General features: G+C 34.8%; 2 protein-coding genes across 4 annotated transcripts in view; one reads left to right on the top strand and one right to left on the bottom strand.

Annotated features, from left to right (window-relative positions):
- LOC143085057 (glutarate-semialdehyde dehydrogenase-like) overlaps window positions 1-15,483 on the top strand; it is a 27,638-nt gene extending 12,155 nt beyond the window's left edge. For all 3 annotated transcript variants that reach the window (XM_076261201.1, XM_076261204.1, XM_076261203.1), the window contains exons 3-12: window positions 4,997-5,118; window positions 5,694-5,777; window positions 6,211-6,381; window positions 7,236-7,352; window positions 7,990-8,133; window positions 8,921-9,064; window positions 10,264-10,422; window positions 11,685-11,848; window positions 12,761-12,819; window positions 13,721-15,483. In XM_076261201.1, coding sequence (XP_076117316.1) covers window positions 4,997-5,118; window positions 5,694-5,777; window positions 6,211-6,381; window positions 7,236-7,352; window positions 7,990-8,133; window positions 8,921-9,064; window positions 10,264-10,422; window positions 11,685-11,848; window positions 12,761-12,819; window positions 13,721-13,929 — 1,373 coding nt within the window. In that variant the 3' untranslated portion in view covers window positions 13,930-15,483. The remainder of the gene's footprint in view (window positions 1-4,996; window positions 5,119-5,693; window positions 5,778-6,210; window positions 6,382-7,235; window positions 7,353-7,989; window positions 8,134-8,920; window positions 9,065-10,263; window positions 10,423-11,684; window positions 11,849-12,760; window positions 12,820-13,720) is intronic.
- The window catches only part of LOC143085055 (prestin-like), a 16,260-nt gene continuing 12,714 nt past the window's right edge, over window positions 14,503-18,048 (bottom strand). Inside the window, exons 12-15 of the mRNA XM_076261198.1 lie at window positions 17,274-17,438; window positions 16,422-16,574; window positions 15,738-15,792; window positions 14,503-14,720 (exon numbers count right to left, since the gene is read on the bottom strand). Coding sequence (XP_076117313.1) covers window positions 14,611-14,720; window positions 15,738-15,792; window positions 16,422-16,574; window positions 17,274-17,438 — 483 coding nt within the window. The 3' untranslated portion in view covers window positions 14,503-14,610. The remainder of the gene's footprint in view (window positions 14,721-15,737; window positions 15,793-16,421; window positions 16,575-17,273; window positions 17,439-18,048) is intronic.

Here is an 18,048-nt window from a genome sequence, read left to right as displayed (position 1 = left end):
TACCAATAAAAAAAACTGGGGGTGATCTCAGGTGCTCGTTACATGTATACCAATCAACAAAACTGGAGGTGATCTCAGGTGCTCGTTACATGTATACCAATCAATAAAACTGGGGGTGATCTCAGGTGCTCTTTACATGTATACCAATCAACAAAACTGAGGGTGATCTCAGGTGCTCGTTACATGTATACCAATCAACAAAACTGGGGGTGATCTCAGGGGCTCGTTACATGTATACCAATCCACAAAATTGGGGGTGATCTCAGGTGCTCGTTACATGTATACCAATCAACAAAACTGGGAGTGATCCCAGGTGCTCGTTACATGTATACCAATCAAAAAAACTCGGGGTGATCTCAGGTGCTCGTTACATGTATACCTATCAACAAAACTGAGGGTGATCTCAGGTGCTCGTTACATGTATACCAATCAACAAAACTGAGGGTGATCTCAGGTGCTCGTTACATGTATACCAATCAACAAAACTGGGGGTGATCTCAGGTGCTCGTTACATGTATACCAATCCACACAACTGGGGGTGATCTCAGGTGCTCGTTTTATGTACACCAATCAACACAACTGGGGGTGATCTCAGGTGCTCGTTACATGTATACCAATCAACAAAACTTGGGGTGATCTCAGGTGCTCGTTACATGTATACCAATCTACAAAACTGAGGGTGATCTCAGGTGCTCGTTACATGTATACCAATCCACAAAACTAAGGGTGATCTCAGGTGCTCGTTACATGTACACCAATCAACAAAAACTGGGGGTGATCTCATGTGCTCGTTACATGTATACCAATCAACACACCTGGGGTGATCTCAGGTGCTCGTTACATGTACACCAATCAACACAACTGGGGGTGATCTCAGGTGCTCGTTACATGTATACCAATCAACAAAACTGGGGGTGATCTCAGGTGCTCGTTACATGTATACCAATCAACAAAACTGAGGGTGATCTCAGGTGCTCGTTACATGTATACCAATCCACAAAACTGAGGGTGATCTCAGGTGCTCGTTACATGCTCGTTACATGTATACCAATCAACAAAACTGGGGGTGATCTCAGGTGCTCGTTACATGTATACCAATCAACAAAACTGAGGGTGATCTCAGGTGCTCGTTACATGTATACCAATCCACAAAACTGAGGGTGATCTCAGGTGCTCGTTACATGTATACCAATCAACAAAACTGGGAGTGATCCCAGGTGCTCGTTACATGTATACCAATAAAAAAAACTGGGGGTGATCTCAGGTGCTCGTTACATGTATACCAATCAACAAAACTGGAGGTGATCTCAGGTGCTCGTTACATGTATACCAATCAACAAAACTGGGTGTGATCTCAGGTGCTCTTTACATGTATACCAATCAACAAAACTGTGGGTGATCTCAGGTGCTCGTTACATGTATACCAATCAACAAAACTGAGGGTGATCTCAGGTGCTCGTTACATGTATACCAATCAACAAAACTGGGGGTGATCTCAGGTGCTCGTTACATGTATACCAATCCACACAACTGGGGGTGATCTCAGGTGCTCGTTTTATGTACACCAATCAACACAACTGGGGGTGATCTCAGGTGCTCGTTACATGTATACCAATCAACAAAACTTGGGGTGATCTCAGGTGCTCGTTACATGTACACCAATCTACAAAACTGAGGGTGATCTCAGGGGCTCGTTACATGTATACCAATCAACAAAACTAAGGGTGATCTCAGGTGCTCGTTACATGTACACCAATCAACAAAAACTGGGGTCGATCTCAGGTGCTCGTTACATGTATACCAATCAACACACCTGGGGTGATCTCAGGTGCTCGTTACATGTACACCAATCAACACAACTGGGGGTGATCTCAGGTGCTCGTTACATGTATACCAATCAACAAAACTGGGGGTGATCTCAGGTGCTCGTTACATGTATACCAATCAACAAAACTGGGGGTGATCCCAGGTGCTCGTTACATGTATACCAATCAACAAAACTGGGGGTGATCTCAGGTGCTCGTTACATGTATACCAATCAACAAAACTGGGGGTGATCTCAGGTGCTCGTTACATGTATACCAATTAACAAAACTGGGGGTGATCTCAGGTGCTCGTTACATGTATACCAATCAACAAAACTGGGGGTGACCTCAGGTGCTCGTTACATGTATACCAATTAACAAAACTGGGGGTGATCTCAGGTGCTCGTTACATGTATACCAATCAACAAAACTGGGGGTGATCCCAGGTGCTCGTTACATGTATACCAATCAACAAAACTGGGGGTGATCTCAGGTGCTCGTTACATGTATACCAATCAACAAAACTGGGGGTGATCTCAGGTGCTCGTTACATGTACACCAATCAACACAACTGGGGGTGATCTCAGGTGCTCGTTACATGTATACCAATCAACACAACTGGGGGTGATCTCAGGTGCTCGTTACATGTATACCAATCAACAAAACTGGGGGGTGATCCCAGGTGCTCGTTACATGTATACCAATCAACAAAACTGGGGGTGATCTCAGGTGCTCGTTACATGTATACCAATCAACAAAACTGGGGATGATCTCAGGTGCTCGTTACATGTATACCAATCCACAAAACTGTGGGTGATCTCAGGTGCTCGTTACATGTATACCAATCAACAAAACTGAGGGTGATCTCAGGTGCTCGTTACATGTATACCAATCCACAAAATTGGGGGTGATCTCAGGTGCTCGTTACATGGATACCAATCAACAAAACTGAGAGTGATCCCAGGTGCTCGTTACATGTATACCAATAAAAAAAACTGGGGGTGATCTCAGGTGCTCGTTACATGTATACCAATCAACAAAACTGGGGGTGATCTCAGGTGCTCTTTACATGTATACCAATCAACAAAACTGAGGGTGATCTCAGGTGCTCGTTACATGTATACCAATCAACAAAACTGGGGGTGATCTCAGGGGCTCGTTACATGTATACCAATCCACAAAATTGGGGGTGATCTCAGGTGCTCGTTACATGTATACCAATCAACAAAACTGGGAGTGATCCCAGGTGCTCGTTACGTGTATACCAATCAAAAAAACTGGGGGTGATCTCAGGTGCTCGTTACATGTATATCTATCAACAAAACTGAGGGTGATCTCAGGTGCTCGTTACATGTATACCAATCAACAAAACTGAGGGTGATCTCAGGTGCTCGTTACATGTATACCAATCAACAAAACTGGAGGTGATCTCAGGTGCTCGTTACATGTATACCAATCCACACAACTGGGGGTGATCTCAGGTGCTCGTTTTATGTACACCAATCAACACAACTGGGGGTGATCTCAGGTGCTCGTTACATGTATACCAATCAACAAAACTTGGGGTGATCTCAGGTGCTCGTTTCATGTATACCAATCTACAAAACTGAGGGTGATCTCAGGGGCTCGTTACATGTATACCAATCCACAAAACTAAGGGTGATCTCAGGTGCTCGTTACATGTACACCAATCAACAAAAACTGGGGGTGATCTCAGGTGCTCGTTACATGTATACCAATCAACACACCTGGGGTGATCTCAGGTGCTCGTTACATGTACACCAATCAACACAACTGGGGGTGATCTCAGGTGCTCGTTACATGTATACCAATCAACAAAACTGGGGGTGATCTCTGGTGCTCGTTACATGTATACCAATCAACAAAACTGAGGGTGATCTCAGGTGCTCGTTACATGTATACCAATCCACAAAACTGGGGGTGATCTCAGGTGCTCGTTACATGTATACCAATCAACAAAACTGGGAGTGATCCCAGGTGCTCGTTACATGTATACCAGTAAAAAAAACTGGGGGTGATCTCAGGTGCTCGTTACATGTATACCAATCAACAAAACTGGAGGTGATCTCAGGTGCTCGTTACATGTATACCAATCAACAAAACTGGGGGTGATCTCAGGTGCTCGTTACATGTATACCTATCAACAAAACTGAGGGTGATCTCAGGTGCTCGTTACATGTATACCAATCAACAAAACTGAGGGTGATCTCAGGTGCTCGTTACATGTATACCAATCAACAAAACTGGGGGTGATCTCAGGTGCTCGTTACATGTATACCAATCCACACAACTGGGGGTGATCTCAGGTGCTCGTTTTATGTACACCAATCAACACAACTGGGGGTGATCTCAGGTGCTCGTTACATGTATACCAATCAACAGAAATGGGGATGATCTCAGGTGCTCGTTACATGTATACCAATCAACAAAACTGGGGGTGATCTCAGGTGCTTGTTACATGTATACCAATCAACAAAACTGGGGGTGATCTCAGTGGCTCGTTACATGTATACCAATCAACAAAACTGGGGGTGATCTCAGGTGCTCGTTACATGTATACCAATCCACAAAACTGGGGGTGATCTCAGGTGATCGTTACATGTATACCAATCAACAAAACTGGGAGTGATCTCAGGTGCTCGTTACATTTATACCAATCAACAAAACTGGGGGTGATCTCAGGTGCTCGTTACATGTTTACCAATCAACAAAACTGGGGATGATCTCAGGTGCTCGTTACATGTATACCAATCAAAAAACCTGGGGTGATCTCAGGTGCTCGTTACATGTATACCAATCAACAAAAGTAATGGGGTAAATGAAGTTATTATAAAATATTTTCTATAAGAATATGTTTGATCATGCCAAATCGCTACAGAGTGACACTGGTGTGTCTGTTTTCTGTAAATACCTGTACCCTACATAATTTATTTTTTCAATATATGTGTAATGGTCTAAATAAAATTAATAATAATCCGGTTTTTTTTAAAGACTAATTTCATTTTTAATAAAATAGGCTTAATATGTAATATAGTAAACATGTTAAAGTTAATGTGTCTATGAAAAATTTTTAAATTGAACTTCTGACCACAGATTATATACATGTTAGGTGTTCTGAAACCCCTATTAATATTGTGATTTCTAATTATTCACCCTTTTTCATGACACAGTCTTCAATCCCTCTACACAAGAAAAAATAGGATGTGTTCCAGACATGAATGCAGGGGATACCGAGAGGGCTATACAGTGTGCTTCTGAAGCATTTGAGACCTGGAAAGAAACAACTGCTAAGGTAGTGTATATATGAGGGGTTATTGAAACACTGAATGTTTGTTTTAATCATGTTTATGTTAATCAACAGCCACAACTAAGTCAATGTTTTGCACACGAATAAGACAAATAAATGCATTTATTTCATACATAATGACAAGTAATTTACATGAAATAACTAGAACCATCTCACTGCGAGGATTGACTGGCGTTAAGAAAAGGATCACCAGGACTTCTTAGTTCTCCAATCCGTTTGACTATGTTGGAGTGGGGTGTATACATACGCATCAACATCAGATTGAAAAAGGGATTGAATGCTTATTTTTTTAGTGTTCGATCGCCGTGTTTTTGCCTTTTGACATATTCACAGTTTCCATTTATCGCTGAAAGATGAGATTAATATCAAAATAGCATAAACATGTATGAGCGATGAGCCGATTTGTCGATTAAGCTTTTTGGAGCTTGTAGACAATGTCAAAATGCTCTTGTCTGTCGGTCTTCGATATTTTCTTTTGCTCCGATGGTACATGTGTCTCCGTTTTCTTCTTTATATAATCAAATTTAAAACTCTTGTATATTATGAATTATTGATTACAGGAAAGAAGTAATATCTTGAGACGATGGGTTGACCTGTGTAATGAAAACAAAGAAGATCTAGCCAAGATTTTAACATTAGAAATGGTTAGTTTTCTTATGTTTAAAGCACTATCCTACATTTTGATGTGTCCATTGCTTTGTTAACACTCTTGTTAAAATTGTACCTGTTATAATTGTACAGCTTATACTAATTTCGTCATTGTTTCATGAAATCTGCTGATAACTTGGGATGTTGTGTTTACAACATTTACCGCTTAATGTATACCTTGTTTGGTCGTTTTATGTTTATATTATAAAATAAATATGTACATAGGAATGGCTTCTTTTAACTGGTCCTTTGCAGTCTGTACGGATTGGTTTGTTATTTTTAATTCATCAAACGTCTTTTAGGGGTCAAAGTAATGTTAGTTTTTATTGCATCTTTGGATTTATTTTTGAATGATAAGAATTTGTCATTTTTCACAAGTCTCAACATTTTCTTGAAAGTTTTGAAATAACTATTTTTCTTATTCATAAGGGCAAGCCACTCCAGGAATCAATCGGAGAACTTAACTATGGAATAGGATTCCTAGAATGGTTTGCGGAAGAAGCTAGACGTGTTTATGGCGACATCATACCATCTCCCGCCAAATCAAAGAAAATGTTGGTACTGAAACAACCAATAGGAGTAACTGGTATGATAACACCGGTAAGTATATATTATTTGGGATTTTAAACGAATTCATACACATTAGTGATATTACAAATATGGAAATCAGCGTAGTTGAAGTTTGGTTTAACCATTGAATTTGCAACTAAAAATTTTACTATTTGATAAATTGATAAGCAAGAAGTAGATCGGCCGAAATTATATTTGAAGAAGGAGTACACGCTTTTGATGGGTTTTTTTATTTGACAATTAGAACAGGCACTCAATAACTGTAAAATACATTTGTTTATGCAGATATAAAAAGTTTTGATTACTTACCTTTTTTACATAATACACAGTGTGTGTATTAAAATATACCGTCAGCAGTTCCTGGATACTTTATAGTTTACATGCATTATATAAATATATGACGATGTGGTATGAGTACCAATGAGACAACTCTCCATCCAAGTCACAATTTATAATAGTAAACCATTATAGGTCAAGGTACGGTCTTCAATACAGAGCCTAGGCTCACCCTGAACAGCAAACTATGAAGGGCTAGTTTACATGCATTATAGTATAGCAACAAAGGAAAAGGACAATACAAATGCTATTAAATATATATACACGTCATGGTCCGAGCATTTCACTCTTATAACATACACCTTTTGAACAAACCAAATAATGTCCATCTGTTTTGTTTTGTTAAATGTGCACACTTAAACTTGTGCATTCGTGATACAATCAAGACGTCTTTTTATGGTGCGTCATGGTTTAACACTATTGGTCAGTTTATCTAATGAAGCAGCGTAGCTAGTCTTCTTTGTGGAATTAACTATTCAATTAAACTAAGCTTTGGCATTATGTGTTGATATTCTTGTACAACATTGATTATCTTCCTATTTTAAAAGTGGAATTTTCCTCATGCCATGATAACAAGAAAGGCAGGACCCGCCATTGCTGCAGGTTGTACAGTAGTATTGAAACCGGCAGAAGATACACCATACTCTGCATTAGCTCTTTGTGAGGTAAATATTAAAATTTTACAAGCTTTGACAAATATAAAATGCTTCATTAATGATAGTAAGCATACCATAAATTCTCTGTTGACAAAATCATAATGTATATTCATTGTACAAACTCATTCTTTGAATAAAAAATTGTAATGTTTTACATTATAACAATATATGACACTAGACATATAACAGCTGGTCTAAAACCTAATGTAAATATTTCTAAAATGTATCCCCACAAAAGACAACATCAAACTTCAACAATAGTTGTTATTAGTTCATAATCATAATATGCAGCGAGTCCCACAGCCATGGTCAGACTGCATGTGCGGATATATTGTATTTCATGATTACCATCTTTTTCTGGTTGATCAGAAACTTGCGTCTTTTCATAAATGCTACTGTTTTGTGTTAGGTTTTTTAAAAACTGATATCCTATATTGATAACTTATCACTTAAATAATTCCTAATTCTAAAACAAGTCAAATATTTTCAAAAAAAGAATCAATCATACAGCATAATTGGGATCTGTTGATAAGATAAAAAATATATATTTATATTTTCACTGTATTGTAAATTGTCTTAGTACTTACGATTTTCTTGTGTGAAATAAAAAGATAATTCTATCTTAATCATTTTATCTGAATATTAGTTGGCTGAGAAAGCAGGATTGCCGCCAGGGGTGTTGAATGTTGTTACATGTAGTAGAGATAATTCAGCTGAAGTTGGCAAAACTCTGTGTAAAAGTCCTACCATCAAACAGATATCGTTTACAGGATCAACTGCCGTGGGGAAGGTAAATGAGATATAGTTCCTAATGTTACATACCTACTTACGGAAACATGTCATTTTCGACTGTCGTGGGAATTCAAATGTATCCTGTACTAAATGTATACAGTAGGGATACCATATTTATATTCTTACTATCAGACAGACTTTCTTTTTAAATTTAGATAGAACCGTTTTGCTAATTTGCAGGTTGGTTCATAAACTGAAGACTTTGTTTCACAAACCAGTGGCTGTTTGGCACATATTAAGTTAACTATTTACATAATATATTATTTAACCTTCAATCAGTCCAAGATGATATATGCCATACAATTTAGTATATCCTTTTATCTCGAACTGTGTCCTCAATGACATGTATTTAAATGACCAGTACAAGTGTATTTGAATTATTGCATATGTAGTATCTTTAATTATGATGTATCATGTACGTTTACCATTGACTATGTCTTATTGCTATTTCAATTTGACTTCAGGTTTAATTTAATTTTGTTTTGACACATGACCATATTTTGGACCATAATTTTTCGCCATTTTTTTTTGTAGTAGTTTTGTAATCATTGTATAATGATGTGCATATAGTAAAGTATAATTGAAAGAGTGCCGTATGCATTCATGACCTTGCCCATATTTTATATTATATATTAGAATAATATTATTCAGCCATTTTATCGGATAAACACGTTTAAGTACACTTTTTAAAAAATAAACTTGAAAAAACAACAATTTATAGAATACAGAAATATTGAACAAAGAATGTGCTGAAAAACTTAAAAGGTTATTTTCTGATCTTGTAGATTTTACTGGAACAATCAGCTTCTACTGTTAAGAGGGTTTCGTTAGAGAACGGTGGTAATGCACCGTTTATCGTTTTTGAATCAGCAGATATTGACAAAGCTGTAACTGGAGTTATGGGGAGTAAATTCAGGAATACTGGCCAGGTTAGTTTTGTCATTTGTTATCAATGGCTAAAACATGAAGATGTTTTTTTTTAATTCATAGAAATATTTAACTAACGCTAGAATAGAGAATGAAAACGGGGAGTGTGTAAAAGAGACAAAAACTCGACCAAAGAGCATTAAACGACCAAAGGTACATGATCACAAGAGGAATTACAACTTTTGTTTTTAAAATTGTCAGTATGTATTGACAAAGACAACACTGACTTGTTCATCAAGTTTAACCAAAGCATTTCTAACATTTGAACCAGGAAGTATATACTATTCTATACTTCATATTTTATGATAAATAAAGGCAACAGCAATATACAAGTGTTCAAAAGTCATAAATCGATTGAGAAAAAACGAATCCGGGTAACAAACCGAAACATTGGAAACGCATCATCAATAAGAGGAAATCAACGGAACAACAGGAAACCATAGTGCAACAAAAACAAACACAACACACATAGAAACGATATATTTGCCCTATGCCTGATTTGGTACAGAATATTTTAAGAATAAATATGGGTTGAACCTGGTTTAATGGCATACCAAACTTCCCGATAAAACACAACGTGACAGAAATACAGCCCAATCACACGCAAGAACATTCATCCAATAGAAACGCACTAACAAATAATATATTAGTCGACACAACATGCACACCGCAGAACAATAACGAACGTATACAATTAATGACAAACTCCACAGAATATAAACAAAAGCTGATGCGCTTACGTAACTAACATTCAATCTCGACGTTTATACAATTATTTTACAATATAAGTCCAAATAATTATCATGACAATAATGGTATCAATTATTTTATAATATTTGTCCAAATAATTTTCATGACAATAATGGTGTGGAAAGGCAATTTTATAATTAATTGGTCTCGAAACAATAAGACATAGCAGAGTATCCAACCGAAACCATATCAAAAACATCAAACATAAATCCAGGAAAGTTGGATATATAAGATACCGAGACACGCCGCACATGAATTCCTGTTTGGAGTTCCGAATATCCGGGCACAATGCTTAATATAATGTACTTTTTTGTACTCTTTTGTGAACATGGTATGTATTGAATCATAAATAGTTTTTCTTTAAGATTGATTTTACTTTAAAATGAAAGAGATTGTTTGAATAGTGGGAATGTTAATTATCTTCAAACTTTTGATGGAGAGTTCATTTTAGGCGTGCATATGTGCCAATCGAATTATGGTACAAGATTCCATTTATGAGACATTCTTAGATGCTTTATCGAAAAGGATGGAACAAGAATTACATATCGGGGATGGCTTCAATTCAAAGTCTACCCAAGGACCTCTTATCAACGCACGAGCCGTTGAAAAGGTAAAAAAAAACCACTAAAATGAATATTACAACATTTTTTTTTCTTTTGTTCCTTTGTTTAACGTTTTTATTGTGATATGGCTTATTCAAATTTTCTGAATGCTGTTTACATGTTACAATTGTATAAAAGAACGTAGGATAGTGGAAACCAATTGCACAAGAAAAGAGCTATTCATACATGACTTGTATGAATCAGTGAAACAGCTACCAATTCTCCTCCTCCTTTAAACTTACACTGGCTATTTTCTATTGCACGGCCCCATATATATATATATACGCTGTCTTAATTGCCTGATAATTTCAAAATTTACTTCTAAATACTGTCTTATGTTGATAAGCAAGCTTCTGTTTAAGTTTGGTACAAATCAAGGATAGTTTAAGAAAGTTATTTAAATTTTAAATATTTAACCATAGAGTGAATGTTATGATTCCTGGCAGAAAAACTAAGTCCATTTGTAAGTAAAATACGGAAACACAGGAATTTCTTTTACAACATTTACTTCTGGGTATTATCTTATGATCATAAACAAGCTTCTGTACAAGTTTGGTAGATATCCAGGATAGTTTAAGAAGATTTCAAAAACGATAACCACAGAGTGAATATTTGTGGACGCGGCCGACAACGATGACGACGACGACGGAATGTAGGATCTCTGTGTCTCGCTTTTTGAATGAATGAGGCAAAAGGTTCGGTTTCACTGCATATCAATTTAATATGATAAACATTTAGTCTTGAGAGATAAAGGTAGAATTTATTGTAGTAAACGTTGGATAATTATCTCGACAATTTTATCAATGCATTGCAAAAACAAAAGATAATATACCTCAAGTATGGATAAAAATTATCTACAGCCTTCACAAACAATGCCAAAGCCTTATAATATGATGGAATATTTATATGATGTATAAATTCCCCACACAATATCATTACCCACACTTGTATTAGATTTTTATGAATTCCATCAGAATTATTTGACTTCCTTATGCATTATTTATTGGCATATGTTAGGTAAGATATGCCAATAAATAATGTATAAGAAAGTCAAATAATGTATATCATGTACACATAGGTAGAGCTATTATTTAACAAAAACATTTGAAGCCTCCATTTGGCACTGCCAGAAACGTCAATTTAATAGAAAATTATGTGGGTATATTCTTTACAAGAAATCCCTAAACACATTTGACAAAACCTATGTATTCAGTAAATATGGTTTATTTTTTAATTTTGCTACATGTAATCTAAATCATGTTATATTCAGATTGATCATTTGGTTCAAGATGCAAAATCAAATGGTGCCAAGATATTATTAGGCGGACAAAGGAAAGAGGGTAACTTCTATGAGCCTACACTTATCCGTGATGTTACAACTGATATGAGATGTTATAATGAGGAACAGTTCGGCCCACTGGCTGCTGTCATAAGGTACATTGTATACTGATAAAGTTTAACTTGGTTTAACATGGTTAAGTACACCTTGCAATCTGTTTTGAATATTAGAAGTATAAACTTATTCTGTAATTAACATAAAAATTCATGTTCAATATTGATGTTACAAGAATAAGTAGTTTGCATTAGAAATTGAACTGACACATTTACCTACATGTATCCCGTCATACTTTGAACGACAAAATTATTTCATTTCTACATGTGCGAATTTCAAACACGCAATTTTATACCAGTACTTAAAACCTTCCATCCTTTATGAGTGCATTTTACATAGATAAATAAAATCGTATAATATAAGCAAAATAAGGATGTTAATTTTGATGCATGCCTTTTTGTGCTTCTCGTTATATTTGTTGTTTTTATAGTGATTAAGATGATAACTCAATGTTGACTGCTGTACCCCTATTTTTGACATTTTTACCTATTGTGTCTGTTTGTTTTGTTCACGCATCGGTGAAAATATAATGGAATTTGATGCGACTGTCATATAAGTGAGAGGTTTAGCTAGCTATAAAACCAGGTTCAATCCACCATTTTCTACAGAAGAAAATGCCTGTACCAAGTCGGGAATATGACAGTTGTTATCAATTCGTTTGATTTGTTTGAACTTTTGATTTTGCCATTTGATTGGGGACTTTCCTATTTAAATTTTCCTTGGAGTTCAGTATTTTTGTGATTTTACTTTTTAGCATCAATGACACAACTTTTGACAAAAGAAAAGATATGCATATAAAAAATGTTTTAAATTGAGAACGTGTTGTTTTAATTTTTCTGAACAATTTGAACATGGGTTAATGTTATATATTGATGAACTTTTCTATAATTTTAAATTAATGAACTTTTCTATAATTTTAAATTGATAAGCTATGTTTAAATTGATTATTTCAGATTTAAAACAGAAGAAGAGGCGATATATTTGGCAAACAATACATCATCAGGTCTAGCAGGTAAATTAATAACATAAACGGTACAAATTTTTCTGCACCAGATGCACATTTCGACAATCAATATCTCTTCAGTGATAATCGAGGCCAAATATTTTAAAGTCCAAAGCTTATTAAAAGTATAAAAAGTTCTAAACTAAAAAAGGACAAAAAAGTATGCCAAAGCCGGGCAAGGAATCATAGCTTTGCATACGGGAGATAAATTAAGCTAACTGATGGGCATTTATAATTGGTATTTTTGAAAAATTACATTATTCTTTTTCAAGACAAAAACCATAGGTTAAATTTTAATATATATTATCAAATGATAAGAACCGATTAAGTATAGAATGATGGAAATTTTTTAACTATATGATTCATGTATATTACATATTTTTTTTACAGTATTTTATGATTTTATTACACACATAAAAGCATCTAGTGTGAACATGAAATTACAGTAAAACATTAATCTTAACGTAATTTTTCTTACAATTAAACAAAACTCTTGGTGAATATAAAAGAATTCAAGATGAAAATTATTTGGTTAATTGCAATTATGATTAAATTTTAACTGATTGACTTATTAAATCGCAACATACTGACATACATTATAGCAAAGTTTCATACTTCAACTTTTATCAGTAAGATCCCTACGTTGACGAATAGACTGAAATATATATAAAAACCAGCATTATTCTCATTTGCTTGCGCACAATGCATGGTGGAACCAAAGTTTTGAGCGCTGAAAATTAAAAAAAGAGCTAAACATTGAAACTGAAACTGCAGAAAAACCTGTCGATTTGTTTCATTACAATATGATAACTTTACACAACTGTGCGGAAAATTCCATAATTGAGTTAAAATGTTTTGTCTATTAAGTATTAAGGTTGATAACTTGTTTATAGACCCCTTTTTATTCCAGGATACGTGTTCACGGAAAATATTAGTCAAATGTGGCGAATAGCTGAGAAACTTGAGTTTGGTATTGTTGGTGTGAATGAAGGACTACCTGCAATGCCAGAAGCTATCTTCGGTGGTTGGAAGGAATCAGGGCTTGGGCGTGAAGGAGGAAAATATGGACTGGAAGATTACTTAGAAATTAAATATGTGTGTATGGGCGGATTAGAATGATAATATTCTGTGACATAAGTTATGGAGTAACTGTGAGAGAGTCATACATCAAAGAAGAGAGCTTTATAACCAGATTGTTACATATATCATTAAACAGAAAGAAGACGACTAATATTATTTTAAAACATGAATAACAATGTTACTGAAATGTATATCTTTTATCTGTCATATGTAATCTGGTTTTTTCTTGCGTTTAGACACAAATGCTTTATAACATGTATACGTAAGTCATCCATAAAGTTTTATCATAATAATATACTTACAAGTATCGAAAATACCAGTTGCTTGCCCTAATCAGCTTGTATGCATACTAGATGTGGTTATTCAAAATTTTTGATTCTCTGTTTGTATAAAATTCACAGTCTTCGATATGCAGAGAACCAAATTAGTCCAGAGTTTATTTAAATTTTGGTTTCTTTTATTAAACTTTTTAGCCATTTTGTTTTATCTGAACACCATTTATCTTATATTTATTTTCTTTCTTTGAGTTTGTTCCTATGCTTATTTAAAGTAATTGTGCATCATTTTAACAGTTATCCTGCACTTGGGTATTAAATAGAAAACAAACAAAAATTAAACAAATTCTGCTACATTTAATGTGTAACATATTTCTACAATTTGATTTTGAAATACACTAGATAATGCAGATACATGTATATGCGCTCAGTGAAGCATACAATCTTACACCTCGGCATTTGAGTGGTTGCCTAAAGCACTCGAGACATCGATGTATATACTGTCCTTATATTCTTCAAAGAATTCTGCTGCTTTTAGTATGGACAATACTTTTTCTAAAAAAGAAAATAAAATAAATATAGGTTGAGAAAATTTTATGTATAATGTGTGTTTTGTACTTGCTTACAAAAATCAAAAAAGTTTGTCTTTCTGAATGTTTGACTTATTTTGAACATTTAAATAATACAAACGACAATCATAAGGAACACTGTGCCCCTCTGATCCGTTACCTTTGAATGAAAAGAACTGTCACCACCCTTTTACTTCACGCTCCCCTGTACAGACAAATTTATTCCGCTAAATAATTCAAAGATCGTAAAAAGTCCATCATACTTGAGAAAAAGGATACCGTAGATACAGTTAATTGTGCTTCACATCTTGGGTTACTTATTGATTTGTCCCTCATATCTTTCGCCTCTCTTTTATAGAAATTGACAATGACCAATGACGGTCGGTGAAGAACTAGCCTTACGACAAAAATATGATCTTGTAGCTATTCTATTATCTTTTAATTGTATTGTTGTCTAACAAATTTAAGCTGTGTCTGTTTTTGGAGTATTTATCTCCCAGTTGATACGAGTTTCCAGAACTTTAGAGGCCTATAGTGTTTTACTTGATTTAGAATGCTAATTTACATAAAAAGTTATTGAACCAAGCTTTCAGAATGATTGTCACTCCTTCAAAAGGTTTACGTATGACATAAAGACTTGGTTGACAGTTATGGAATATCAGTCACAAATACCCATGCATATGTTCAAATTGTCGTAGCCACAATCATGTCAGCTTTTCCTCAAATAATAAAACACCGAATACGACTTACTACCTGGTTTTTACTTGTCATGATCAACACAATGGGTGCCAATAGTGGAGCACGATCTGATAAACATTCAATAAAACATGATACCACCATGGGAGATGTGGGACTGGTGTTCCTACGTCTTCATCATTGTTAAGTACTTTGAAAATGTTTGAATTCCACTTTACTATTGATACTTTATTTCCTTTACTATTAACAACTTCAAGTTTGAAATACAAGAGCATTTCGATGACCGGGTAGAGAAAAAAAAACTTACTGTTTGGTGCAGCCACTAACACACGAATGTTCACCTTTTCATATTCAGTGTACAACTATAATTGGAAAAGAAAAAAAATCTCAATTTATTGTAAGGGCTGGTCTACTTTTTACTCGTTCAGTTGAATAATAATTTATTTCTGCGGTTTTAAAGGTCTTCCCTCTTTTGAAAATACCTTCGTGTTTGGTATTTTTGTAGTTAGATTTCCAACACTTTGCGTGCTTAAAAAGGAATACTGTTCATTTATCATTTGAATAATAATGGAATCAACTGCAATGAAGGAGTGTCATAAAATGTAACATGTTTCTTTTTTCGTGTTATAAATTTGCTGAAACGTTATAAATGATCAATAAGAGCAACAATAGTATACCGCTATGCGAAATTCATAAATCGATTGAGAAAAAAAAAACAAATCCGGGTTACAAACTAAAACTGAGGGAAACGCATCAAATATAAGAGGAAAACTACGACACAACAGAAACACAACATTTGAATGTAACATACACAGAAACAAACTATAATATAACAATGGCCATTTTTCTGACTTGGTACAGGACTTGGTACAATCCAATTTGAATATTTATAGATATGCAAATCATATACACATTATTACGTTTTTCTAACGACGTTATGTTCCACTAGATTTGATTTCACAGTATTTCACTATCACAATAGAAAACTTACGCGACGTAGTGCTTTTACGCCGACCAAGTCAACAAAATTTATAGTGGAGAAGTCAAGAACAATAGTTGTGACATCAGTAAATGCACTCGTGTCAACATTCAGTATGACTTTTTCCTTTTCATCTGAATTAACATTAGTTAACTGTTCTTCATTCTGAAACATAAAAGGCTAAACTGAATTTGTATAAGAAGCTCTTGTAATGCGACCGTCATAGAAATGAGAGGATTAACTAGATATAAAATCAGGTTTAATTTACTATTTTCTACTTAAGATAATGGTTGTCCCAAGTCAGGAGTATGACAGTAGTTGTCTATTCGTTTGATGTGTTTGAGCTTTTGATATGCTTTTTTATTGCGGACTTTCCGTTTTGAATTTTCTTCAGAGTTCAGTATGTTTGTAATTTCCTTTTTTATAAACCTGTCAGAATTTGAGTCATGGTACAAAAAAAACAAACTGATTCATCAGAAAAGCAAAGTTATTGCTTCTTCGTATCTGTATTATACTTGAAATGAACTCAAAAATGCTGAGTAAAACTTATCCAGGAAGACAAATGCTTCCTTTATATTCTGATTTGTGATTACCTTAAGCGTGCAGATTTTTTTTAACTTTCTACTCGGTATAATGCATGATTTTGAGTTGTATTTAAAAAAAAAAAGAAGATATTTTGGGATATCAGTAAAAATGTCAAACACATTAAGCACTGTCATATGTATAAAAATTCAACACTGATGCAGCAAGTGTAACTCTTTTCAGTTAAGACCATCTTTGAATCACTCCACCACATTCCCTTCTGACAAATTTCAATTCTAATTTAATTATTGAATTTAAAACAAAATTGAAACAGTGACTTACTTCTGCAGATTCTTTTTTCTGTTTCTCAAGTTTCTTCTTCATTTTTCTGAGTTTTTCAGGATCGACACCTGATGCCTTAGCTACAGCTTTAACAAACATGTCACTATTCGCAAAATAAATTGGAGATTGGTACTGTATCACACGGAAACCACTTGGTTCTGTTTGCTACAAAATCAATGATAAAATGTCACAAACAGCAACGGACATCGATTTGAAACAATGTTCATATAATTTAACATAACAGGTTAACCCATCATAACATTCAATTAATGAATTGATCGATTGATTGATTGATGGTGTTAAATACATCCTTTGACACGTTTAATGGTCAGTTTTTGATGATTTAGTAAGCAGGTATGCCTAGAAAGGACTAGCGAACTGACAATCGTTGTCAATTAAAATCGGAATCGAACGTATCTGCATTGGCTGGGACTCGAATTTACATCATTGGTGTAAACAGACAATAGATACTACTCGCTGTAGTTGAAATTCTTATATCGCTTGGCCCTCGTAATATTAGAATGGAAAAACATAAAAATGAGCCTTCTTTGTGGCTTTAAATAAGTTAAAGGAAATAGGTTTATTGGTTTGTCCTATGCCTATATATTATTGAAGTATTATGTAGCAGTTGGTAAGCATTATAAGTACATTTTGTGTACTTCAGAAACAACTTGTAACTTGCACGTCTAAACGCATGTATAGGTTACCTACTTTATAGTAGTTAAGAATAATAATTCGCAGCTTTTTATATTCTATTTTTCCAAGCTCCACAGAA

The sequence above is a fragment of the Mytilus galloprovincialis genome, chromosome 8 (genome assembly GCF_965363235.1).
Source record: "Mytilus galloprovincialis chromosome 8, xbMytGall1.hap1.1, whole genome shotgun sequence".
NCBI classification, from domain to species: domain Eukaryota; kingdom Metazoa; phylum Mollusca; class Bivalvia; order Mytilida; family Mytilidae; genus Mytilus; species Mytilus galloprovincialis.
Note: the sequence above shows the minus strand (reverse complement) of the source record. Positions and strands in the feature narration are given on the sequence as shown.